This window comes from Halichoerus grypus, chromosome 13 (assembly GCF_964656455.1).
Source record: "Halichoerus grypus chromosome 13, mHalGry1.hap1.1, whole genome shotgun sequence".
NCBI lineage: Eukaryota > Metazoa > Chordata > Mammalia > Carnivora > Phocidae > Halichoerus > Halichoerus grypus.
The window spans coordinates 26,688,543-26,715,828 of record NC_135724.1 but is presented as its reverse complement, the minus strand read 5'-3'; the positions used below and the strand labels follow the sequence as shown (position 1 = coordinate 26,715,828).

At 49.8% G+C, this 27,286-nt stretch overlaps 1 protein-coding gene across 4 annotated transcripts in view; it reads right to left on the bottom strand.

The window, feature by feature from the left end:
* ST8SIA5 (ST8 alpha-N-acetyl-neuraminide alpha-2,8-sialyltransferase 5) overlaps window positions 1-12,522 on the bottom strand; it is a 54,307-nt gene extending 41,785 nt beyond the window's left edge. For all 4 annotated transcript variants that reach the window (XM_036107599.2, XM_036107600.2, XM_036107601.2 and 1 more), the window contains exon 1: window positions 12,185-12,522. In XM_036107599.2, coding sequence (XP_035963492.1) covers window positions 12,185-12,315 — 131 coding nt within the window. In that variant the 5' untranslated portion in view covers window positions 12,316-12,522. The remainder of the gene's footprint in view (window positions 1-12,184) is intronic.
* Window positions 12,523-27,286: the final 14,764 nt, after the last annotated feature.

The window sequence follows — 27,286 nt, the reverse complement described above, 5'->3', positions numbered from 1 at the left end:
ACACCCAGCTGCGGGAGGGGTCCAGAGAGAGAAACCAGATAAGCTCCAGGCACAATTGTGAGACCACCTTGCCACCCCCAGTCTATGCACCCCAGAGGAGCCTGGGCCCCCCAGGCCCACATCCAAACGCCGCGCTCCCTGGGCCGGCGCTCCAGACCTCCCCTTCCAGAGAGGCTGCTGCAGCGGGAGCACCGGGTGAGGGAGGGGCTGGGGCTGCACACACAGCCTTCGGCTGTCCTCCGGCACGAAGGCCCCCGCCGGCGGACTACAGTGAGCACAGTGGGGACCCCCTGCCTCCTTGGAGGGCAGCGGGGTGATGTGGACACGGGGGGCCCTCAAACACTCATGCATGCATTCACTCCAACCACTCTCCTTTAAGAGCACCCACTAATTCTATCTTCTCCGTCTTAGGACACGTCCCCAACTCTCCGATGTTAGCAGCCCATGCTCTCCCCCAAACCTGGGGAACCCCGTCCAGCTGAACTTCTCCAATCATTTCATTCCTGCCGCAGCCTTTGCTTCTGCTCATTCCTACGACTCCGATGGGTTGAATTGTGTCCCTCCAAAATTCCTATGTTGACGTCCTCACTCCTAGTACCTGTGAAATAGGGTCACTGCAGAGGTAATTCGTTAAATTAGGATGAAGCCATGCTGAAGTGGGGGGGGCCCTACTCCAATATGACTGACTGGTGTCTTTATAAAGAGGGGAAATTTGGCCCCGGGCACGTACACAGAGAGAACGCCAAGTGAAGATGAAGGGAGGGATCTACGAGCCAAGGAGGGCCAAAGATTACAGGCAAACCAGCAGAAGCCGCAGGGCAGACATGGAACAGATTCTCCCTCACAGCCCTCAGAAGGGACCGACCCTGCTGACAGCTTCGTCCCAGACGTCCAGCCTCCAGAACTGCGTGACAGCAACTTTCAGTTGAAGCCACCCAGTTCGTGGGACTGTTACAGCAGTCCTACCCGACAATACACTTGGGTTCCCTCTCTAATCCTCCAGGGCAGGACCTTACTCTTCCTTCAAGACTCCATTCAGATGCTCAGCCCGGGCCCGCGGTTCCCCAGCTTGGCTCTGTGGGGCACTGGGGTACCCTTTGTGACTCTGCAGAGGAGGGAGGGGACACGGCAGGGGCGGGGGTTGAGGAACAGGGAGCCAGGCGGGCAGGACTAAAGCCCCCACTCTGTGTCAAACGAGTACCCTCCTTTCTCCATTTAAGACACAGGCTTCCACGTCGTCTGAGGCTCTAGGAGTCTCTCTGTCCCGGAACCCCAGCCCACTTGGCACTTAGGAGAGTTTGTCAACTTCTCACGAGTGCTTGGTCCTTCTCTCCTAAGAGCTCCTTGAGAGGAAGCCTGTTTCATACATCTTGGCAACCAGAGACTAGGGCAGTATTATCCAACAGAAATACACCAGGAGCCACAGATCTCATCTAGAATGTTCTGGTAGCCACATTATTAAAAAAATAAAAATAAAAAATATCAAACACATCATGAAATTCCATAGAACTAGCTACACACAGACACACAAATGAGTGTACGTAAAACTAGGGAAATCTGAGTAAGGTGGATGGATTGTACGGATGGGAATTTCCTGGTTGTAATACTGTACTATAATTTTGAAAGATGTTGCCATCTGGGGAAACAGGAGGAAGGTATGCAGATTCTCTCTGTATTATTTCTTACAACAGTATGTGAATCTACAATTCTCAAAAAGGTTTCTGAGAAGTAAAAAAAAAAAAAGGTGAAATTAATTTTAATAATATATTTTATTTAACCTAACACATCCAAAATACTGTCATTTCAACATATAATCAATGAGGGTTATCCGTGGTGTGATTATTGCTGGTTGAAAAATTAATGGGATAGGTTACATCTTTTTTCATAGTATGTCTTTGAAATCTAGTGTGTATTTTATACTCACAGCACATCTTAGTTTAGACTACTCATGTTTCCGGTGTTCCACAGCCACACAGGGCGAGTGGTTATTATACTGGACACCAAAGTCTGGTACATAAAGGGCCTGTGAGTCATGCTTGCTGATGAACAAATGAATGAATGAATGAATGAATGAACCAATTAATGAACCTTAACCAAGAGAAGGCTGGGACTGGACGTGCAGAATGGCACCTCCACCAGCTGGAGGGCACTGGGTTGGAGGCCACAGGGGCGGGAACATCAGCTCTGCAAGCACGGGTGGGGGGAAGAGGACCCAGAGTGATGAACTGGTGTCAGGATAGCAACCCAGCCTGACACTGAAAAAAGAGAAAACACTGGAGGAGTCTTGAGTCCTGTAAGCCTTCTTCTGGGGGGTTGTGGTTTATTTCTGGGGAAAGAGCAGTGTTGATCCCAGAAATACGGATCCTCAGCCTGATGGCCCGGGGAAGAGTGGAGAACTGGTGTACTGGGGGGTGGGGTGTGTGGCTTGGGTTCCTTTACTCAGAGCCTCAACAGGAGCAACACAAATCGGATACCATCTCAGGCTGGAGTGAGCACGAATGCATTTTATTCTCCCAACAACCTTGGCAGTCCCACCCCCATCCCCTGGCTTTCCAGCCTCATTCCCATCTCCCATGCCTGCAGGACCTGTGCGCCCCCTCACAGACAGGACTGGCAAAGCCTGGCCCGAGCCTTTGTGCTGAAGGGCTAGCCCCCCTCATCAGAGCTGGGAAAGAGAACAGCCCTCCTGCTCATCCTCTCACATTGCAGAATACTAAACTGAGACCCGAGATGGAGGCCATCCGCCTCACCAAGCACCAGGGAATAAAAAGAAATTCAAAAGCCTTCCATGACTTCCATCCCCTGCACCTGCAGCCTCAACACCCCAGCCTGTCCCCCAGAATCACCCCCTGAAATAAACTAGCTCTCCAAAGCCCACATCAGCTCCTGCTGGGCTACTCATCAGCCAACTGCTCTATCCTTTGAACCCTATGAGCTTTATCACCTATGCCACACAACCGCAAGTTTATTTATACAGTTTTACATATTTTTCATGTTTGTCTCTTTATGTGTGCTCTAAGTTCCTTAAGAATATGTATCATAGCTAATAATTCTTTAGTAACATCCCCTTCTCCCCCCCCAGTACAAAGCTGATTGCACATTTAATTGATGTTTGATAATTATTAGGAAAAGTTTAGGGGTTCCTTTTTTAAAAAAGATTATTTATTTATTTATTTATTTTAAGAGACAGCTGGGCGGGGGGTGGGGGTGGGGAGCAGAGAGAGAGGGACAAGCAGACTTGTGGAGCCTGAAGTGGGGCTGGATCTCACCACCCTGAGATCATGACCTGAGCCGAAATCAAGAGTCAGATGCTTAACTGCCTGAGCCACCCAAGCACCCCTAGAGGTTCCCTTTGTATGCATCCATTCATTCAGCAATTAATGTCAGGCACTGTGCTAGGTCCTGGCAATTCAGAGATGGATAAAACATCTCTTTTAAGGGTCTTGCAAGCTATGTGACCTTATACAAGTTACTCACCTCTCTGAGTGAGTATTAAATGAGGATGACTGTATCTGTTTAATAGGACTCTTGTAAGGATTAAATGAAATAATCCTCATTTAGGACTATCTCCTTAGGTCAGAGCCTGGCTCATGAACCCTTAAGGAATGTTAATAATTAATATCATTACCTGATGAATCCTTCACCTGTGTGTGGTAGGGAGGGGACAGGGGTCCCTACACATAGGGTTAAGGGCTAAACTTGAGAAGTTCTGGATCAGAGCGTATTAGAGGAGAAGTAAGTGGGCCTGGATAAGTCACAGAAGAGATGCTAAGACCTCTAAGAGGTACAATTTCCCTGAAAAGTACAGATGTCAAAAAGAAAAGAACGGGACCGAGAGAGGGGTGGGCAGGAGTGTGAGAGGACAGCACTGCATCTCTGGGGGACATCTGGGGCAGGGACAGGCAGCTGACAGATGACCAAGTGCAGCCTGGGCAGGTCAGGGTCAGGACTGGAGGGAGGCAAGCAAGGCTCCCAGGGCCCAAAACTGAAGGCAGCCCCTACCCCCCCAGGCTCACATGGGTGCAGGGTAGACCCCTGAGAGGGAGGCCTCCTCAAGTCCTGTCCCCTGGGTGCCAGGCTTCCCTCACCCTAATCCCAGCCCTGCATCAGATGCTCAAGACAAGCTTGCTCTGATCAGCCAGACAAGAAGGTCATCCTGCCGGCCCAGCACACACCCTGGTGCCGGTCAGCTCAGCATCCCTTCTCCTCTCTGGGGGACCATCCATTTCCACCAGGTCCCCATGAGGCACCCGCCCCCTCCAGAACCAGCCCCTGGATAGACCCTCCTGCCCCTGTGGTCCTATCTCCTGGGCTGTGCCTGTTTCTCAGGGCAGTCGAAGAGAAGGAGGGTTGGTTGCATGAAGAGAGCCTTCCAGTGCAACTTCAGATACAGCACGGAGTCGGGCTGTGCTTTTCCTTGACCCAGTTTCATATCCTCAGGTCTCAGGCCCGCACCAGCCACACGCAGGCAGCCCAGATCTGCACCCTCCGAGCACAGGAGAGAGCAAGGCTGGAGGGCACAGCATAGAGGAGAGTCTGCTCTACAAAAGGCAGGACAAGACAGACCCAACCTCTGCTCCTGTGTGGTTGAAGAAATCATCTTAACCAGGAAGGAAATGGAATTAGCAACTTACAGTCTTCCCCCAAGGACAACATTAGGTGTGGATTGCTGTACAGGCGAGTTCTACCAAACTTTCAAAGAATAGATGATCTCAGACCTGCATAAATCATCCCACAGAATGAAGAGGGAATATTCCCAACTCTTTTTACAAGACTGGTTTTAAGACCAGACAGAGACAGCATTTAATATCTTAAATAAAAATACCGGCCAACAAAATCTCCCATCATAGAAAATAAATAATACACCATAAACAAGCTGGGTTTATCCCCCAAATTATAAGTTTAACACCTATTAATGTAATTTATCACATCAAAAGATTAAAGGCAAAAAACTACATATCATCCAATAGAGGTAGAAAAAGCATCTGATAAAATGAATATCCAAACACGGTAAGACAAGTAAACAAAACTTGTTAGCATACTCCACAAGGGAGCCTTAATCTCTTAGAGGTTATCTACAAAAAAAGCAAAAACAAAAATTTAAGCAGACACTTGTACTATAATTCTCCTTAAAGTCAGGTTTAATCATACAATACACAAAAAATAACTCAAAATGGAGCAAAGACCTCAACATAAGAGCTACAATTCTAAAACTCTTAGAAGAAAACACAGGGGTAAATCTTTGTGACACTGAGCAGTGTACATAGGCAATGATTTAATAGATACAGCACCTAAAGCACAAGCAACCAACAACAATATATATATATATGAATAAGAATTCATCAAAATTAAAAATTTTCAAAGGATATCATCAAGAAAGTAAAAAGACAACCCCTAGAATAAGAGAAATGTTTTGAAAATCAATATATTTAGAAGCCATAAAGACCTCTCACAACTCAATCACAGAAAGACAAATCATCCAATTTAAAAATGGGCAAAGGACGTGAATAGGCATTTCTCCAAAGGAAACATACAAATGGCCAATAAGCACATGAAAGTATGTTCTACATCATTAGTTATCAGAGAAATACAAAATCAAACCCACAATGGAATACCACTTCAAAACCACCAAGATGGCTATGACCAAAAGGACAGATAATAATGAGTGTTTTAAAAAATATGGAAAAATTGGAACCCTTATGCACTGCTTGGAGGGAGTATAAAATGGCATAACCACTTTGGAAAAGAGTGTGGCAATTCCTCAAATGGTAAAACGCAGAGTTACCATATGACCCAGCAATCCCACTTGCAGGTATACACCTAAGAAAAATGAAAATGCATGTCCACACAGAAACCTGGACACAAATCCTCATCACAGCATTATTTGTAATAGTGAAAACAAGTTTCCACCCAGTTTCCACCACTGAAGAACAGACAGACAAAATGTGGTATATTTATAAATGGAATATTATTCACCAACAAAAAGAAATGAAGTATTGGGGCACCTGGGTGGCTCAGTCGGTTAAGCAGCCGACTCTTGATTTCAGCCCAGGTCACGACCTCAAGGTCTTGAGATCGAGCCCCACGTCAGGCTCCACACTTAGCACGGAATCTGCTGGAGATTCTCTGCCCCTCCCCTCACTCGTGTTCAGGTGCTCTCTCTTTCTCTCAAATAAATAAATAAATCTTAAAAAAAAAAAAGAAAGGAAGGAAGTACTGACACATGCCATAACATGGATGAACCTTGAAAACATCACACTTAATGAAAGATGAAAGTCATATTGGACCACATATCATATGATTCCATTTGTATGAAATGTCCAGAACCAGACAAACCTATGGAGACAGAAGATACACTAGTGTATGTGTGCATCCCTACAGCTAGGAGAAATGGGAGTACTGGGGGATGATGGTTAAGGAGTACAGTTTCTCTTCGGGATAATGAAAATGTTCTAAAATTGATTGTGGTGATGGATGCACAATGGTGTGAATATACCAAAAGTCACTTAACTGTACACTTTAAATGGGCAAATTGTATTTGGATAAAGCTATTTTAAAAAGAAAAAAGAAAAAAAATCAGGATTAAAGCCAGGATATTCACTATGACATTTTTATTGAACCTTATTATCAAAGGTCCTAGCCAGCTCAATGAGACAAGAAAAATAATTAAAGTACAGGGTTGTGATAAAAGAAAAAAAAAAAGTCTATGTAGAAATCCCAGAAGACTCTACAGACAAATTATTGTCATTACGTATACATTATCCAGGTTGCTGGTTATAAAATCAATATACAAGAAAATCAGATTTATTTCTATATACTAGCTACAAATACTATACAAATACTGTATTTACTACATATATATACATATATATATATATATACTTTAGTATATACATTTGTATATATACAAATGTTTAGAAAATATAATTTTTAAAAATAAATTTTTACAATAGCAGTAAAAACTATGTGGCTAGAAATAAGCCTAGCAATGTTCAAATTCTTTACGAAGAATTATAAAATGTCATTGAAAGACATAAAAAGAGGACATGCGAGGTCCATGCCTATCTGGTCTTTCTCTGAGATTAAGTTTAAAAGGCAGGTTGAGACCAGATTGTAAAAACAAAATCTACAGTGACCTTTCTTTCTAACTAACAGAGAAACAACAACAACAACAAAAACCTACTGCCCTTTCCCTGCCCCTCTGTTAAAGTGTAAGTACTTTTAGTCCTCTGCACTCTAGGGATGCAAGTTCATGTGATGATTTTAGCACTAACAAAGGAGCTTGGGGGCAGTGGAGGTCTTAAAGGAAGAGGGTACAAATTCCATGCTCCTGATTCTAGAAAATCCTTCTTTTGACCCATCGCTCCCGCCCCCCCAGAACTGTGCTTGCCCATATAGCCAAATCCAAATCAGGTAGGCCTTATCCTACCTGATCACAGGTGACCGCTCTCTGCTTGGCACCATTATGCCTTGGTTTCCTTAACACACATTCCCCTCTACCTCTCTGCAGCCTCAGTTTCCAGAGCCAGCTCTCCTCTCTGGACCCTTAGATGCAGGCAGTCCTTAAGGCTCTCCTTTGTGCCCCGGCCTTCATCATCCTCACTCTGCTCTCTCCTGGGTGATCTCATCCAACCTCATCACGGGGACCAGTGTTTTTCTAACTAAGGGTTTCAAACCAACAAGTTATAAAATCAACTTGGTGGGTTACCCCGAGAATTTTTTCAACTCTTGTATTGTGGTAAAATATACATAACAGAAATTTACCGTTTTAACTATTTTTAAGTCTACAGTTCAGTGGCATTAAGTGTAGTCAATCCATTATGCAGCCATCACCACCATCCGTCTCCAAGACCTTTTCATCTTCCCGAACTGAATCTCTGTCCCCATTAAACACTAACCTCCCACCCCACCTCCAGCCCCTGGCAACCACCATTCTACTTTCTGTCCCTATGAATTGACTAATCCAGGTGCCTCATATAAGTAGAACCATAGAATATCTGTCATTTTGTGTCTGGTTTATTTTAGCATAATATCTTCAAGATTCATCCATGTTGAGAAAAAAAAAAGATTCATCCATGTTATGTATCAGATTTCCCTTCCTTTTTAAGGCCGAATTTATTTTGTAAATGAAGTGGAATAGAAAATATTAAAGCACATTTCTTATAATAAGGCCAAACATAGTTTCACAAAATGGCTGTTTCAGATGTGTATGTGAGTGTGTTCTAGATCCCTGGGTATAACACAGTTCTTACAGTGGCTAACAATTATAAAAGTTGGGAAAACACTGATTTTGATGGTGACTAAATAATCTGCATTGCTAGCCTGGCTCTTCTCCACCCACAGTTCTGGAGCTCATTTCCAAAGAGCTGGTGGATAGCTCCATGTGGATCTCCTTGCAGTGAGTGTCCTAACAGATCCAGACTCAAATTTGTTACCCTCTTCCCTCCAGACATGCTTCTTCTCACACATTTCCTACTCGAATCTCCATAACCAGGCCCTGCCTGCCTCACCTTGCCCCCAGCTACACAGCTGTGATATTTGAGTCATGCAGAACTACTTAGCTCTCCCCTGCACTTTGTTATCCTTATTCAAGCTGGCTTTCATCCCCCTTCCTTCCTCCTCCCCCAGGCCTACGGATCATTTTCCTTTCTTCAAGACCCCCTTCAAATGCCTCCATGCACCTTGAAGCCATCCTAATCCACTACGGCTCCCTCCTCACTTCTGGAAGCCCTTGCTCACACCTCCAGTTTGGCTTATGTACATATTACGTGCCTTTTTGTCTTCCTAATAGGCTGCAAGCTCCCCGGAGACCCTGGACGGTGTCCGCCTGCCACACCACTGTCCTCAGCACTTAGCGTGGTGTTCAGCATATAGCAAATCTTCATTAAGTATGTGTTCAACAAAGCACAGATAGGAGGAAGCCAAGAACATCAACGGCAAACTTCACAGCGTTGTCTCATGCTCTCTTCCCAGTCCACAGAGTGCGCACTTTCTCCACGGAGACACCATGCCCCCTGAGCCATCTGCACTGCCCACCTTCTCCCCTCCTGAGCACCGGAAGTGTTTGCAAGATGGGCCCCCAGAGTCCCGATCGCTCCAACGGACACCCACAGAAGTGGCCACAGCACAGCACAGGCAGAGACCAGGGGTCCAAGGAAAGAACACATACCAACTCACATCCCTCACTCCCTTCTGGTGAAGTCTGTCCCGAATTCTCACTGAAATAGCTTGTCACCTTTGTGCCTCTGAGCTCTTTGTAAGGTGGCAAACAATGGAGGCTTTGCTGAATACATCATCAGCCCAGCTCAGCACGGAAACGAAGAATGACAGCCTTCAGGAACCCCCAAGGTCCAAAGTGGATCTGCCCTCCACACCAGCTTCTCCTCACTTTGTACCAGGCTGTAACAAGAGCCTCCCAGCCTCTCCCCATCGCTAACCTCTCCTTACAAAGCCCAAATAACCTTCCTTCCTGGTGGCTTTTATCATATCATTACCCTGCTCAAAGACCACATGCGGCTCCCTATGACTGAATGAAGCCAGTTCAACCTGTCCTTCCCCACCCACAAAGCACCTCACTGAAGCTACTCACCCAACATTACATCTGTCCCCATTCTCCACTTTCTCCCTTATACCAGTTGGATCCATTTCTTCACTGTGTCTTCCAGTTACCCTGGGCGCACGTGGGCACACGCAGACATATACACATACACACATACCACTTTTAATCATTTCTTCATTATCCAATATTTATTGAGAGCTTACTACGTGCCAGGCATCATATTTGGTGCTCAGGGTGCAGGTGGTACCAAAACAGAGTGAAACCCTGCCTCACGGAGCTTTCGGTCCAGAGCAGGGTTTCTCCACTTCAGCCCTATTGATATTTAGGGCTGGATAACGCTTTCCTGTGGGAAGCAGATGATGCACTGTGGGATCTTCAGCAGCATCCCTGGCCTCTATCCATAAGACACCAGTAGCACTCTCCTCTCCCAGTGTGACAACCAAAAATGTTTCCAGATATCGCCTGGGGGTAACATTGTTCTCTCTTGAGAACTGTGGGTCTAGAGCAGCAGGGGGAGCTTGTAAGGAACCATGTGGGGATCTGGTAACAAGCACGTACTGGATCTATCCCCAGAGAGTCCAATTCTGAGCCCAAGCATCTGCATATCAGCAATTCTCATGAGGCTGTCCCAAGATCTCTGCTTGGGGAACACTCAAGTGTGAGGTGTTTCTAGACAGGACACAGACCAATAATCACATCAAGTCAGTTCATTATGATTGTATGTATACGAAACAAGACAGGTGAACGCATGAGTGGGTAGTCCGGGCATGGGAGAGGGGAAAGGAGGTGGTGCCCCATCTCTGCACCTTTGCTCGCACGCTCTTCAGTTCTGGATGTGCACGTTCCCCGCACACACATGCATCTAAATCTCACCCTTCCTTCGAGGGCCCACTCAGGTTCTACCTCCTCCAGGCAGTCTTCCCTAACTACTCCAGCCCATTGGTACCTCCTTCCTCAGACAAGTTAACACTTATTACTTAACTATCTCCTCTGCGGTTATTCCGTTTCCCCAAAGAGATCTCAAGCCTCCTGAACACCAAGACCACACCATCTGCCTCTTCACAGACCCCCACAGCATCCTTCCAGGATCAAGTATAGGCCAGTTCTGCTTGCTTGACTGGATTACCCCACATCCCTGGAGTGAGGCCTGAGAGGTGGCATCTGAGATTCAGGGAGTTAGGATCTGTGTGTGAGGGAGGATGGGAGGCAACTGGCATGCCCGCTGAATTCTGGGCAGCTCGCACATCCACGCAAGACCAGGGAGGGCTTGCCAGAGCAAGCAGTTAGTAGACGAGCTGGCGTTGAGCATGGGTACTGATGTTTTCCCACTGTTGACAAGGCAGCAGGGACCCCAGCAGCCCCAGCAGTGCTGAGCAGGTGCCAACAGGGTGCAGGAACCCAGAGTCACCTGCTGAGGAGGTAACAAGTGCAGCAGGTGGAGGCCAGCAGGGGCCCGGCAGTCCTTGCATGGGGTTATCTTGGAGGGACGGCAGTAGCTAGAAGGGGAGGCAGACCCAAGCCAGCCAGGAGACTGAAAATGTCCTTTAAAGCCACCAGCACCATGCAAAGCTCATCAGCTGCCCTCCCCCAGGGAAGAATGCTGTCTGGGGAGGTCAGGGGCCGTGGCTGGCTAAAAAACAAATGTCCCAGGCAAGAGGCCTCATACTCCCCAGCTCTGGGAAGGTGGGGGGGGGGGGAGTGAAGTAGCCTAACTGCAGCAAAGAACAAACCTCCAGGCAAAAGGAGAGATAGGCTATTTCCAAAAGGGGCTCTGACGTGGGAGTATCCTGGGGTCAGCGCTATCCCCAAGCTCTGAAAGGGGGCAGAGTACCCCGAAGCGTCTCTCCTCGCCAGCAGAACAAAAACGGCCGGCATTTTCGCACACACAGGGACCCGGGCTGTGACACCTCCTACCGCTCCTTCTCCCAACAGAGTTGGCGGTGGATTGGGGGAGCAAGGGGTAGGAAGAGAGCCCAACGAGGGGAGAGTTAACTCCCGCTGCAGCTCTGACCTTCTGGGTAAGCCTGAGAGAGAACCATCTGTTTCAGGACGGATCAGGTTGTGAGTTTCACACACCCAGTGGTTACTGGTTTATGAAAACTGACGATCCCTGTCGCAGTCCCAGCCCACTATCACTCCCCACCTAACCTGGCGCTCCGGGGTGGGGGGGATGCTTTTCCCCCAAGAGCCCCCACAGGAGTTCAGGACTCACAGGGTAATCCTATCCGGTTTTGAGCCCTCCACTCCCGGGAGCCTCCCCTCCAACCAAACGGCCATGGCACTGTAGATTTGGGGGACACCGATCTGACCCCTGTGGCCCCTCGGGGCGTTCAGATGGATTTGTCATCAGCGTGGCCGCTCGGAATTCCAAGCCGTCCCCCATTTTCACAAGAGAACAAAGTTGTCGGGCCCCTCCGGCCCACGCAGGGCAGGCTCTCTGCTGCCGCTGGGAGGAGAGATGCGCTTCGGAGCGCCAGGACCCAAACCTAACGCGGCGCTGCTCGCGGCCAAAGTGCCGACCCCGGGGTCACTCACTCCGGGGACGCCTGGGCCGACGCTGCGGCCGCCACCTGGGGGCTCGCCCGCGAGCTCCGTGCACCCCCACCCGCGCTCGGACTTTCTTACCTCTTGATGTAGTTTCTGCCGTACAAGATCTGTTGCAGCAAGGTCACCAAGGCGAAGGCGCAGATGAAAATGAAGAGTAAAGTTCGGTTCCCCAACAAATCCCGGTTCGCCGAGGGGTCCGCGTAGCGCATCCTGGCGGCCGCTCGCACACGGCGGGGCGCGGCGGGCGCCGGGAACCGGGGGGCCCCCGCAATCACGCGCGGGGTTTAGGGGCCCCGGCGGGGCGCGCGGTCGACCAGGCGCCTCTCGGCGCTGTTAGGCGGGCGGGGGACTTGGAGGGGCAAAGTTTCCGCCTGGCGGGGCGGGCGCAGGGGGCATCCGAGCGTGGCCGGCGCCGGGGCGGAGGGCAGGGCAGAGCCGGTGGCCGAGAGCTCGGCCGCGGCCCCGGGCCTTCCCTCCGGACGCCTTTACCTCTGGGCGCCCGTGCCCGGCAGCCGCCGATTTCCCTGCGGACAGGCGACTCCAGGTGCCCCGGGGCCGGGGCGGCCCCTCCCCGCCGAGGTGACGACCAATGGGGAGCCGGGCCCGGGTGCCGTCCGCCCGAGCAGCGGAGAGCGCGGCGCACCGCCCCCTCCGGTCGGGCTCCGGATCGCGGTCGCCCCGCGCGGTGCCCAGCCCCGGGCGGGCCACGTCCGATCCCCGGGCCCGCAGCGAGGCAGCGCGAAGGTTGGCCTTCAGTTCTGCAGATGGGAGGTGGGGGGGACCAAACACCCGGACGGGCTGGCGAATGACTGGCGGGCGGTGGAGGGGGGGGGGAGGGGTGGAGCGGAAAACGCCGGGTTTGAATCGTGGAATTAAAAAAGGGGGCAGGAAGGGGAAGCCGCGGCTGCGGAGCTGGGCATGCTGGAAGGGAGCGTTTGCTTGCGGTGCGCAGGGCACTGAGTCACCGCGGTGACCGCGTCCTCGCGCTCGGGAGATTTCTCCGGAGAAAGCGGAGCAAGGTCAGCGGGCAACCCTTCAAGGACGGCGCGCGCGGCTCCTGCATGCTGATGGCCTGCGGGGCTGCCCGCCTGCGCCCCGGGCACCCAACTCCTGCAGGGAGAAAATCCAGAGGCTCTACACCCCGACCACAGGCCTCCTCCCTCTCCCCAGCTGCAGCCCGCGGCTGTTCGTCAAAGACCTTGTTGTCACCGAGACACTGGGACCTTGTCTCATCCTTGGAGCCGCTCATAAATCTTAGGTCAGGCAGCCGGCCGCCTTACGGTACCACGGTCCCCAAAAGCTTTAGTAAAGTCAGCAAGTCTGGAAAGGTTTGTGCTTCAGAGGGCACGCCGGGGAAAATAAACACAGAAGTCGGGCCTCTTCAGAAATCCAAGTCCCTAAATGCGCTCCCCTTTTCCTAATCCCCTGCCCTGAAAGCCAGGTGCCAGCCCTGTCATCCTGACACCGCAGTCTCCCGAGGCCTGGAGAGTCACGTGCCCGCGGCGTTCACCATGGAGCCCTCGCTGGATGATTTCAGGGCACCCCTTTCCAGGGCCCCACAACCACTGGGAAGGTTCTGGAGTCCGGGCAAGGATTCGGCTCCCAACTAGACTGAAACTCTAATCGCAGCAAGAAAAAGTGACTTTGATGAGGAAGCGTCCAGACTCCAGTGCTCTGGCCTTACCCTTTAGTAGTTCGCTCTGTGAGCTGGAAAGACCAAGGAACAGGGAGGCAAATCTCATGATTCCCTAATCATGTTGGCTTATTCACCAATAAGCTTGGAATTCGTGTTAATGCACAAGGTGGCAGTGGACCCTGTGCTATCTGTAAAGAGTTTATGTACCAAAATATCTATGAGGTCAATTAAAGAAAGAACACATAAACATTTAGATGACCCATTCTTATAATCCTGTATTTATTTGGTGTCTTACACATCAAAAAGTGCTTGCTCTTGCATATATTAATTGAATTAGCGCCTGCTAGCCTCTAGCTAACCCACTTTACAATCAAAAGGACCAAAGCTCTAGTTGCCCAAAGTAACTCACCTAGCAAGAAGTGTTTGGAATGGGAGATGTGGCATTTTCCCCCAGAGAGGCAGGGCTGGCTTCATGGGTCGGGGACCAGTGCCCCGCCCGCGCCCCCACCCTTGGCTTAATGTTCCACTCTTGCTGTCTTTAACTTCTTAATAATTTTTGAACTAGGGGCACCCGGGTGGCTCAGTCGGTTAAGCGGCTGCCTTTGGCTCAGGTCATGATCCCAAGGTCCTGGGATCAAGCCCCGCATCGGGCTCCTTGCTCAGCGGGGAGCCTGCTTCTCCCCTGCCTGCCACGCCCCCTGCTTGGGCTTGCTCTCTCCTCTCTGTGTGTGTCAAATAAATAAAATAAAATCTTTAAAAAAATAATAGTAATTTTTGAACTAGGAGGCCCTGCATTTTGCTTTGCACCGGACCACACACATTATGTGGTGGGTGCTGCACAGCAGTCCAAGTTGATAGAGTTTAATTTTTCACTTCGCTGGCCCTCCCCTGCAGAGGTCATGAGGTACCATCCCCATCACTGCTGGTGAAGCACTCTCATTTCCTTTCTTTTCCTGCTGATTCCCCACCCCCATCAAGTACCCTCTCTGATAGCTGTCTTTGAACACATAGTGCCTTGGAAAAACAAAACGAATCTATTTTAAAATAAGAAATCTAAATTATTCTAAAAATGTACAGCTTGCTGAGTTTCCACAAGCTGAACACACTCATGTAACCAGCACACAGATCAAGAAACAAAAACATTATCAGTCCCCCCACCCAAGACCCCTCCCCTGATCCTTTCCAGTTACTATGTACTCAAGAGTAACCATTATTCTGACTTTTAACCCCAAAGATCAGTGCTTCCCGTTCTTGCATTTTATACAAACAGAATCATACCTTATATATTCTTTCATGTCTGATTTCTTTCGCTCACCATCAGCTGGAAGATTCCTCCATGTCGTTGTGTATGGTAGGAAGAATTAAGATGGCCCCTGAGATTCCTCATCCTCTCTGGTACTCGCACTTTCTCCCAGTTATTCAATCGACCATCAATCTAGGTGCTGCTGTAAAGGGATTGTGTGATGTAATTAAGGCCCAAATCAGTTGGCTTTAAGGGAGACTATTCTCAGTGGGCCTGATCACATGAGCCCTTACAAGGGACTAAGCTCTTCCTGGTGACAGATTTTGGAGCATGAGACAGATGGACTCGAGGGAAGCTCTTCACTATTGGCTTTGGCGACAGAGGGGTCCACGTGGCAAGAGCTCTTGACGGCCTCTGAGAGCCGAGACTGGCTCCTGGCCCGCAGGCCGCAAGGAAATGGGGGACCTCAGTCCTCCAATCACAAGAAAGACCCTGAATTCCGCCACAACCTGAATGAACTGGGAAGAGGGTCCTGAGCTCCTGGCCTGTGAGGCCCTCTGAGGAGAAGCAAGATTTAAGACCTACACCACTGTGAGCTGGTAAAAGCCCATGTTGTTTTCAGCCACTGAATTGGTCGGTCATTTGTTTCCCAGTGCCAGAAAACGAATACTGCGCATGCTGTGGTTCAGGGGGTTTACAGACACAGTTCTAGTTTGTTCGATCTTATTTCTGTATAGTATGTCATGGCTGGCTGTAGCACAGCCTACTTATCCACTGGACTGTTGGCGGACCCCGGAGAGCTGCCCCCACGAGCCTTCCCGTGTGCGTCTTCCGGTGAATATATGCACGCTTGTCTGTGGGTAGCGGTATTTAGAAGTGAAATTGCTGGGTCACAGAAGGCTCAGCTTTAGTGACTCCTGCCAAACAGTTTTCCAAAGGGCCAGGTTATTCTTTTCATAGGTATTTGATTCAAACCTGCCATGACCTAATGGGAATTGGTCCCCACCCTAGCTGATGCTAACATTAACCACCTAATCTAATAGCGAAAAACCCACCAAGCTAAGAGCCAAAAGAGTCCAGAGAAAGGAGTTACTTAACGCTGGGTGCAGACTCTCCTTGATGGCCAGGTGGCCTGCAGGAATCTGCAGTGAGGGCCGATGCTGACTTTGGCCACAGCTGGAACTCTGGGGTAGTCTTCTATGTGCGGTGTGTTCGGATCACTTGATACCGTGCAAATGACCAGCAATAGTCCAGTGCACCTCTGCTGACAGGGCTCTCCTAATCCTACCAGTGTCTTAAATCCGACCATCTTCGTATCAAGTTGGGAGGTACCTTTAACGTACACCCCGATACAAGCCTCAGCAGTGGAGTCAGAGACCAAAGATCTTGAAACAAGGAGGTCTGCAGTCCCTGTTGTTGCTATTAATATATGGATCTAGGTTCCATTTTAAGCCAAATCTATATTCTGATTGTGGAATTGCAGCAAACACTCGGAAGGCCTTGCAAACAAAAGAGTAAACACATGGATGGCTGATCACTATGCCAGATTCAGTGAACACCATTTTTATACCCTAATTGCCAGCAATGGGGACAGCTGCATCATTGTTTAAAACACACACGCACGCACAATTAAGCCAAGAACAAATGTCAACACTGGCACAATCTGCTAAATTACTGATAACTGATGGGCATTACTCATGCTGTGAGCATTGTCTCCAGTAGAAAACGGAAAGACTCCTTTTTTTAAAGAAGACCTTAGAGATTTCTGCTGGTTTAAGAAAGCCGGGGTGTGTAACATTACGGCACAACTGCTACCTGCCAGGTTATGTAAGTGACATTCCACCCATGTGTTCACGGAGTTTGTGATAAGTACATGCTGTTCTTATGCCTCTTTATATTTGTGTTAACAAGGCAGGCTCCAAGAGGCTGATTCCTGGTTTGGGGACACTTTGTCTGTGCTGACGTGTCTTGCAGCCACTGAGCAGAAATGCCCAGTGGTAATCTCAGAATCTAGAGAGCTGGGGCTCGCCACTGCTCAGTCAGCTGCAGACACTGGAGCCTACTGGTTTTTAATAAGTTATTATTATAGAATAGCACTAGAATTTAAACCCCGCGTTCAGTTCCCTTATAATGTACGGGGTGTGTTCAGAATAACTTATTAAATAATCCTGAACAAGGCTATGAAGTCACATTATGGCCTTCGCATCTCCAACCTGAGAGACAACTTCCTTTTGTCCTAGCACCACCCCCTGGGGATTCCTCTGCTGTATCTGCCCTGATGGGTCCAGTCTGTTTCCAAAGGCAGAGACAGGCTTCTTGGTATTAATACACAATAGCTACTGCATCGAAGAGCAGAAAAGGCTCATTTCCCCCTTGGGGATGTCACACTTCCACAGGGAGCCAGAAACAGCTACACTCTTTATAATGAGGTTGGTCACTCAGGACACATTTAGATGACATGGTATCTTCTTTACTCACCCTCAAGGCCAAGTCCTGGGGTAGAAACCCTGGGATCAGGTTCTGCCCTTCGAGGAGGAGCTCTGAAAAATTCAGCTGAGAGGATGTTTTTCATTTCCAGTCTAGTGCAGGCTCCTCGACACATTTTGTTGGTGGTCTGTGTAATGCCAAAACTTCAAAAGAATGCCCTGGGAGCACAGCTGCCTAGAAAAGTTTAATGTTCCCTGGGTACCTGAAAAGAGAAAAGGGATGCGTGTCCCACTATGATCATCCATTTCTAAAACACCAGAGGAGATTCCCGGTCCTAACACCATGGTCACAGCAAAGCATGTGTCACTTAGGCTCTGTCCTAGGTTCTCAAAGGCCAGGCTTTCAGTGCCTGTGGTGGGAGTGTCTACTATGTGGTAGATATCACGTGACATGCCAGGGAAATGAGAATCTTAAGTCCTAGTCAGTGCCCTTAAAGGAATTTAGGTGGCAGTGAAGAAGACAGACAGTACCCTCTAGTAGGGCAAGTAAGCCTCTAACCCAAATGGGGGTGGCAGGCTGGGGAAGTGGGTAGGGGGCTGAATGGCAAGGAAGGGGTCCAGACAAGGTAGCCTTTGACCTGAATTGTGGTGGGGAAGGATGATTAGCCAGGTCAAGGACTGGGGCGGGAGCAATGCGGACAAAGCCTGGCAGCAGGACACGTGGCCCAGTCGGCTCAGGGTGGCTGGAGAGATGAGGCTGGAGGAGTGGGCAGGAGCCCGAGCACAGGAGTTGGGATTTTATCCACGGAACTATTGCAAGATTTTAAGTAGGAGAATAATATGATCAGATTTGCATTTTGGATAAATCAACCTCGGGGTTGGTAGAGAGCGGCTGGAGGGAGAAATGCCTGAAAAGGCGTGGGCGTGACAGCCTATCTCTCTTTTCGCTGACAACACCAGACCCCTCCCCACCGCTGCGGCATCACACCCGCCCACCCCCCCCCAGGGGCAGGCAGCCCCACCACTCTTCTCATTGTTGTGCCAACTTGAGAAGGAATTCTCTGCCGCCTTCCAGGGGAGCAGGCAGGGAGTAGAGGCACGGGCTTACTGCCTCATATATGAACACTGTCGCTGTATGAAGTGCTTCATCAGCCCTCTTATTTGGTGTTCATGGAAATCGGTCAAGTGTGGTTAGGGCCGGTCCACTGCACACTGGTACAATCGCAGAGCGTGTCGCCAGGACACCCTTTTTGCCACTTTCTGAGGTTCCCTCTGCTCCACAGGTTCCTGGTGCAAAAACACTCTCTTCTTCCTCCCTTTGAAAACCCTGCCCTTGGGAAAGGCTCTGAGAGCTTTCATTTATATCCTAGTGCCTATAATAGAGGTGATGTCCTATTAGAACCACACGCAGAGCCGTGTGAAGAGACCTATGGGTGACCTACGGGTGACCATCACCTTAACCACATCCTCAGACATTCCCAGTGCAGTCTAACAGGGAGGGGCTTTCTAGAGGAATACATACCTGGTATTATAAATAGGGATTAGTGGAAATAGGATTTGTTTCTAAGGGAAATTTCTTGCCATCCCACCACATCAGTACTTACACTGGAAGAACAACAGGATTGATGTATTCCGCCCGAACACCCTGATAACAGATCATTGTTCACAAGCGTGGTCACTGGTATGACAGCCCTCGCCCGGCTACGTTGTGGATCTGCCCAGATGGCCACTACTTCCAGGCCAAGTGGACGGTGCTGGATACCAGGGGTCAGCAAACTGAAAGGGCTTTGTGAGCCATACAGTTTCTGTTGCACACAGCTCTGCTGTTGTAGTGTGAAAGAATAAACAATACAGAAACACAAGAGTGTGACCAGAGTTGGTCCACAGGTTACAGTTTGCTGCCCTGCCCGGAGCCACACCATGTGATTTGCAGAGCCCCATGCAAAAGTCCGACTCCACTGAACTAGAGAATCACTGTGAAAGGCATTCCCCTGTGTTCGGGCATTACGTCTACGAAGGCCTGATAAATTATAACATGTTAATCTGTTCCACCGTCAACATGTTTGCACAGATTCAATTACCCTTGAAGTACAGCTTGGAGATCATGGGATGACATTTCCATGCAGAAAGTTCCCCCTAACTTGGACCATCTGTTTCACAAACATAGGCCCCTGGTCACCAGGGACTCCTGGGCACAAATATGGGTTGCTTGGTGAGATGCCATCTCCCTTCTGGAGACAATAAATTCTTTTTTTTTTTTTTTTTTTTTTTTTTTTTTTTTAAGATTTTATTTATTTATTTGAGAGAGAGAGAATGAGAGTGAGAGAGCACATGAGAGGGGGGAGGGTCAGAGGGAGAAGCAGACTCCCCGCCGAGCAGGGAGCCCGATGCGGGACTCGATCCCGGGACTCCAGGATCATGACCCGAGCTGAAGGCAGTTGCTCAACCAACTGAGCCACCCAGGCGCCCTAAATTCTTGTGTTCTAAAGGTCATCATGTCAGTTAGATCTTTTGGCTAAAGTAAAAAAGACCATAAAGAAATGTATTATCCCACATATCAGAAAAACTGGAGGTGGGTGGGCTCCGCAACTGGCTAATCAATCTTTCTAGAACCCAGGTTCTTCCCATCCTCTGCTCTATCATCTAAAGTATAGGCTTCTTTTTAAGAGTGGCTGTCCTCATGGTTACATGAGAGCTGCCATTAGTAATTGGGAGGATAGCAGGAGAGAGAGAGAGAGAGACTCCTCCAACCTAGGACCAATAATAATCACCAGAGGGATGCCATGCACTGACTGGGTTACACTGGGTCCCTGAACCAATCACTGACAAGGGGAGGGTATTATCCTAGTTGGTTTAGTCTACTAAAGAACCCTTCCCAGGAGCCAGGGTCAATTCCAGAAACCACATGGCTGCTTACACAGATGGAGATGGAACGGATGTTGGAGTGTCAACCCAACATCAGCAAGAGCAGCACTTTTTTACTTACATTTCCTTTCTTCCTTTTGATGGCGCACCATTGCTGTCATTGATCAGTGTTGATGACAAACAAGAGAGTGAGAAAAGGTGCCCCTCCAATGTCCCAGAAATGTTGTTTCAGAACCACAAAGAGTATCACCTGTGGCCCTGTCTCCTGCCCATTTCCCCAGACACACACACGTTATTGGTTCACTGACAGTAACACCTACGGCTATACTCACCAAGCTCGTGGTAAAAGAAAGAAGCCAGGTAACAGGTCAGCCAAATTACAAGCGTGGACACAGATTATGTTTATGTCTGAATGCCTTGGTGTCTGGCTGCAAAGACAGAGACAGGCTGGGGAAAGTAGTTGCCAGTGTGGGGGTGGGGAGATGTTACAGGATGGTGGGAAGGAGCTCAGGATGGGGAGTCAGCGGAGACATGCTTTAGGTCACAGCCCTAGGAGCTCAGGAGAGACACCTGCCTTCTCTAACCCATTGGTATCCTCACATGGAAACTAGAAAATATAATATCTAGCCCTCAAAGTAGGAGTTTTTGAAGATCAAACGTGAAATTATAAAAGCATTTTGTAAACCATAAAGCTATACAACTCTAAGATAAACAGCATTATTTGCAATGGCCCGAGATAGAGAGATTTCACAAATGTTGAGTCTCAACAGATTTGTGAAGGGGGTCAGGTGTCCTCAGCGGCCTCTCTCGTTCCCATCAGCCCTGACTACTCCAAGTGCCCAGGACTGTCTACTGCCCATAACTCTGTGGCATCCCCACTGAAGCCCAGACCTGGATCTGCCCCCTTCGCTCTCCTCCTATCAAAACTTACCCATCTCGAGTCTCACCATCCCGTCTTCTTAACACACATCTGCAACTCACCGAGGGAAGCACAGAATGGTGGAGAGCACAGTCCTAAGGGGCAGAATCCGGAATTGTAGGCCCTGCTCTGCCACTGACCAGCCCTCTGAATTCAGGCTACATTAACCTAGTGGCAACCTTGGACTTTGAACCTATAAAATAAAAGAGAGTTGTGGTTTTTAAAACTTTCTCCAGCATGGAAACTTGGCTTTGAAGCACAGTGGTGCTCTGTGCCCTCCATCCTCCCCTCCTGCCCTTCTTGGCCTGAATGGCAGCCCAGAGGTACCATCATAAAAATGCAAGGGCTTTGCCGAAGCATATTTTGAAAACCACTGAGCTAAATGATCCCCCAAGGGCCCATTCGTCTCTACAATTCTCTAACTCAGTTTCTACTTCTAAGATAAATGACTTCATGCTAATGTGAGACATAATATAATATGGTTCCCCCACCTAGAATCATTTGTATTTAAGTAGGAATTCTCAAAGATGCATACTCTTACGAATTCACAAATAAAGATGGAATTTCAGGCACCATGTATGTGAAAGGGGTAGTTGAGAGACTCCCTGGATCCCCTAAAATCACTCAACCTGGGTCATCCATTCAGCGTTCATGTAGGGCCTAATTTTGAAGTGGTTAATGGCATTTTTCAGGGTGGTGGGTGACCTGCTGGCTTCCCAATTTGGGACCTGCCAAAGCATGGGCTCCCATCAGCTCCATGGTTAACCACGAGGAGGACAAGGAAAGTCATCGTGTCTTTCACGGGGCAGGGGAGGAGGATGAGTTACAGTCAGGTTCAGCTCTGGGTACAGAAATTCCCCAAATAACAAGACTTAATATACACAGTTTTTTTTACCTGTGACATAACAGACATTCAGAGGTGAGCAATCCAAGGCTCAGAGAGTGGCTCCATTCAAAAAAGTCTTTGAAGATCCAGGCTCCCTCTAGCTCATTACTCTATTATTCCAAGGAAGGAGGACCCATGACCAATGGTGGGTTCCATGTCAGCAGTTAGTTAGCCACAAGGCGGGCGTCCACAATTCCCAGAATTTCAGTTCTGGGATCTATACGTTGGCCCAGACTCTTGAGAATTTTACCGGAATATCTTTAGATTCTTCAACATAACTTTTAATGTCATTTGAATAGATGCAGATTAGAGCTGCATAAGTAATAGAGTGTATGAACTTTGAAAATACATTGGTACTCAATAACTATATGCTAAAAAGTTCCTATTTTCTTTTTAACCTTTTTAAGAAGTATAACATATGTACAGAAAAGTATGCAAATCGTGGTGTACAGCCCCACGAATTACCACAAAGTGAAGACACCCATGGAACACCACTAAGATAAAAGAAAGAAGGAAGGGGCGCCTGGGGGGCTCAGTTGGTTAAGCAACTGCCTTCAGCTCAGGTCATGATCTCGGGTCCTGGGATCAAGCCCCGCATCGGGCTCTCTGCTCCTCGGGGAGCCTGCTTCTCCCTCTCCCTCTGCCTGTAGCTCCCCCAGCTTGTGCTCTCTCTCTCTCTCTCTGTCAAATAAATAAATAAATAATCTTAAAAAAAAAAAAAAGAAGGAAACCACCAGCCCCCGGACCCTGCCTTGTGCCCCTCCCAATCTAATGTGCCCTGTCCTTTTCTCTTCTTTCCTTTCATCCTCTATTCTATCCTTATCTTCTCTTCTGCTCACCTCACATCCCAGGCCTCTCAGAAACCCTGGGGGGCAGGGGTGAGGGTGGTGGTGGGTAATATATTGAGGCTGTTTTGCCTTCTGGCACATAGCATGTGGCAACAACATGACCTGTGGAGCCAGACTTACCAAGATCTAGATCTTAGCTCCTCTGCTCACTAGCTTTGTGAATCCGAGCAAGAGACATAATCTCTGTCCCGTGGGTCAGATCACAGTCCAGCAGCATGCTGGGCACTCCGTGCATGGTGGCCCATGTGACGGTCACTGCATTTTCATTTTTATTCCTTCAGTTGGGCCTTTTAAGAGCCCCGGGAGGCATTCATTACCTCTATTTCACAGATAGATGCCGAGATGTCCACTGAGGCAAAATGACCTGCCCTACACTGCACGGTGGGTCGGCGGCCGAGGAACGGCCAGCCTCTGAGCTCTGAGGCTGCACCAGCACGTGTCCTGGAGCTGCAGCCCCCCCGCCCCAGAGGGGCTGAGACCAGGCAGGCAATTCGGACCTGCCCACAGACCCCTGGCCGTCCAGACGCTTGTTTGACCCAGGGGTGCCTGGTTCCTTAACTGGTTCACTGTCACCTTCATGCTTGTCTCTGCCCCGCCAGAGGGTTTCCTCAATAGATGCACAATTGTCAACCTTACAACATCTGCTGATAAAACCTTCCTCGGCAGGATTGGGTTCCGGGGGTGTCTAATAATAACTGCAGACACGAAGGAGTAAATAGCTGGCCATGCAAAGAGCGTGTGGGACCCTCCAGGAGCAGACAGAATGTGGAGCATTCAGGGTCAAGGCAGCGTCTGTGGCCAGGACAGGGCAGGGCCGGGAGCTGGCAAGCAGGACAGCTGGTGGAAGGAGGAGGCCAGTGAACCAGAGTCAGGCCCCGGCCTGGCCGTGTTGGCAGCCTGGGCTGTCCCCACCATTATCCAACGACTACTCCTGGATAATGTCCCTGGGACGGGTGCTGGGCGAGACATGCCTCTGTGTGGTTTAGGGGCTCAGGGGAAAACTCACCCCTCCCTAAGGTGTTCAGACATTTATTTAGAAGGGGCCAGGTCTTTCGTTCTTCGAGACACAGAAGACTGACAAGCAAGTAACCCTAGGAGAGGAGGCCTAGGGATGTGAACAAAGTGATGTACGGAGCACAAGGATGACAGCCTCCCATGGAGGTGGTTCGGCCAAACCCTGTGGTTTCTCCTTGTCTGCTCTGGAATCCTGTCCTCGGCTTGCTCACCGTGTCACAGCTCCTTTCCTTCTCCACCAGGGTGTGGAACAGCACCATCGGGGCCCTGAGAGCTCACAGTGTGCTAGGCACTCTTCACGGCGCTTCCCTGCTCTTAATGCGTGTAATCTCCCTTGAATGAAGGTAGATGAAGGAACTGTTATGGAGCTTACACACCTGGGGACCCAGAGGCACCAAAGGTTCAGTAACTGTCCAAGGTGCTGGAGCTAGGTAGAGGAGGGAGTGGGATCTGCACCCAGGCCCCCAGGCCCCCAGGTCCCAGAGCCCACCCTCCCGCTTCCCGCTGCAGGGTGCACGTTCCCTAGACTCCTGTGTTCTCCCCCAAGCCGCAGGAGCCCAGGACCCAGGGCAGGGTCAGTTTGCTCCTGGGTGGCCAGATCTGAGCCCTTCATACCTTTTCCAGGCTCCCATCACCGATGGCCCACCCTCTCCTCAGCCTGCTCTGTAAACTCAATGTTTGGTACTAAGGCTGGCTGCCTTCCCCTTCTGCTGGCCTCCTGCCTCCAGGCTGGGAGGTTGGGACGGCCATCCAGAAGATGCAACCATGAGCCAGCCTCACGGGCCTCCACCTCCCTGCACCTGCATGCTTTTCCTCCCTCCCCCCTGGGGGAGCCTCCAGTGCGGGAGGCAGAGGAGCCTGGCCAAGAACTTGGGCTCTGGAGTCAGGCTGCCTGGGTTCTAATGGCGATCCAGCCAGTTATGTTTTGTGCCCCTGGAAAAGTTTCTTGCCATCTCTGAGCCTAAGTTTCTTTCTTTATGAAATAGGTTAATAAAAGAACCTACCTTCCAGGGTTACGCTGGGGACTGAGATCGAGCACACCCTCACCCACTTAAAAGGCAGTCAGTGGCACGGGAAGCATTCAGGTGTTAGCGCGTACCGTGACCGCGTCTTGTCAAGCACATTCTGAAACCATAAAGTCAGAAAGTCTACTTTCTAACCACAACTTCCCACTTTTCATTCTTAAAGATCTTCAGCCCCCACTAGCCTGCTCTGCTGTGTTAGTGCGCCAAGGGCTGGAGTCCCCGTTCTCCAGTGTATGGGCCACCTCCTGGCTTCTTGTCCTTTCCTGCTTCACTAAATAAAACCCCATGGTCAATCACTTTACTGACATTCTTATAATTACCCGCAATTTCCTCATGCTTGGTCTGTTTCTATCAGGATCAGGTTCAGTGGTATATAATAGAAAACCCAAAATAACCCTTCTTAAAATCATTAGAGTGTATTTCTTTCTCACATAAAAGAAATCCGGGGGCGCCTGCGTGGCTCAGTCGTTAAGCGTCTGCCTTCGGCTCAGGTCATGATCCCAGGGTCCTGGGATTGAGCCCCGCATCGGGCTCCCTGCTCAGCGGGAAGCCTGCTTCTCCCTCTCCCACTCCCCCTGCTTGTGTTCCCTTTCTCGCTGTCTCTCTCTCTGTCAAATAAATAAATAAAATCTTAAAAAAAAAAAAAAAAAAGAAAAGAAAGAAAGAAATCCAGAGGTGGTTAGCTCAGAGGTGGGATGGTAGCTCTGAGTGCAACAGGGACCCATGCTCCTCTTCTCTTGCTGTTTGCTCATGTTCTAGCACATTGTCTCAGAGTCCAAAATGGCTGTTGGAGCTCCAGCCACAGTGTCTACATTCCAGACAGCACAATGGAGGAAGAGTGCCTCCCCATGCAAGACGTTCCTCTTACATCCCAACAGCCAGAACCCAGTCACATAGCCTCACCCAGTCACTGCTTACTTCCTGTCCCAAATAAGAGGGAGGAGGAGGGAGGACAGTCCTCCGGCTGTACCCCCTGGCCAATCCCCAGCCGGTGACGATTTCGCCACCCACTCCCACTGGCCTGCTGCTGGAGAAAGTAACACAGTCATGCTGACAGGCACTTCTGAAGGCGGTGGCTTCCAGCCCCACGGAGCCCCCCACACTCCTGGATGAGGCTTTTCCCCTCTCTTTTGCCTGCCTCGCGGCAGTCATCCCAAGTATTCGGTCACTCCCCTGAAACACTCCCTCCTTTCCTCCCTCTCCTCTGTCTTTAGATGTCCTTTTCACTCCTCCGAAGCTGCCCCAGCTCCCCTCAGGGCTGACTGCCACCCAGGAAGGAGCGGACCTGCTCTTTCCCTTGAATCCTACAACCGACAGAAATGACCTGATGAGAGCTGAGGCCCCAGTGACCGACAGCTTCATCTGGGCGCGCTCCCAGGGTGATTTGTTTTTAACCATGGCATCGATGCTTCACTCCGAAGGAGGCTCCCAGGGGAAGTCCAAGGCCCCAAGCAGGCTGACTTGGCTTGTTTTGGGGGCCTTGGTCCCTCCAGCAGCCCTTCCATCCTTCCTCACAGCAGCTGATGGGCCTCGGAACAGAGAGGAGAGCCCCCTAAAGAAGGCTCAGCATCCTCTGGCTGCATTGGCCCCAGCTCCCTACGACACTGGCATGCGGGCACCGGGCACACCATCCACCTCTAAAAAGAGGCAAAGTGACTTGAGAGAAAGAATGTCAGTATTTCCCCACGTGAAGGGAGCCATGTCTATATTCTTACAAAAACGTCCCCTTTGCATTCCCAGCTGCTTGTAAGGAGCAGTCTGGGAGCAGATGTCCCTGGGTTTAGGGACTGGCTGAGGGAGCCACCCCACCCTTCAATAAATGGAGAGGAAGCCACCAACCGGCTCCCGTACAAAACCTTGGTTTCTGCCCTGCTGGGAGGGCCTGGAGGGGGTTGCGGTTCTGGGGGCTCACGCGGGTTCTCGGGGCCCCGGCAACAAGCACCCTCCTTCGCTGCTCCCGTCGGGGCTAATGAGGGCTGGGGCCAAGAGACTGCTCAGGAGCTAAGGGGTTCCTACTTAGTGTGAAAAGTCTGCCTTACAGGTTGCTATAAAAAGGAGGAAAATAACAGATGTGCTTCTTCGTCTGTCTTTATGTTCCCTGTTTCATTTATCACACACATCTTGCAATAGCTACGCATTTTCACATTTCCCTCACTTCCTCCCTCCAACGTGAATTACTTAAAATAACAGCCGCCACTCAGGGTCAGCCTCAGCCATGACGAGGGAGGTGCTCGGGGATGAGGACTGTGCCCGGAAGAAGCCTCAGGTGACCCCTGCCCCCAGCACCATCCCCCAGACTCCCCAGCTTCTCAGCAGTG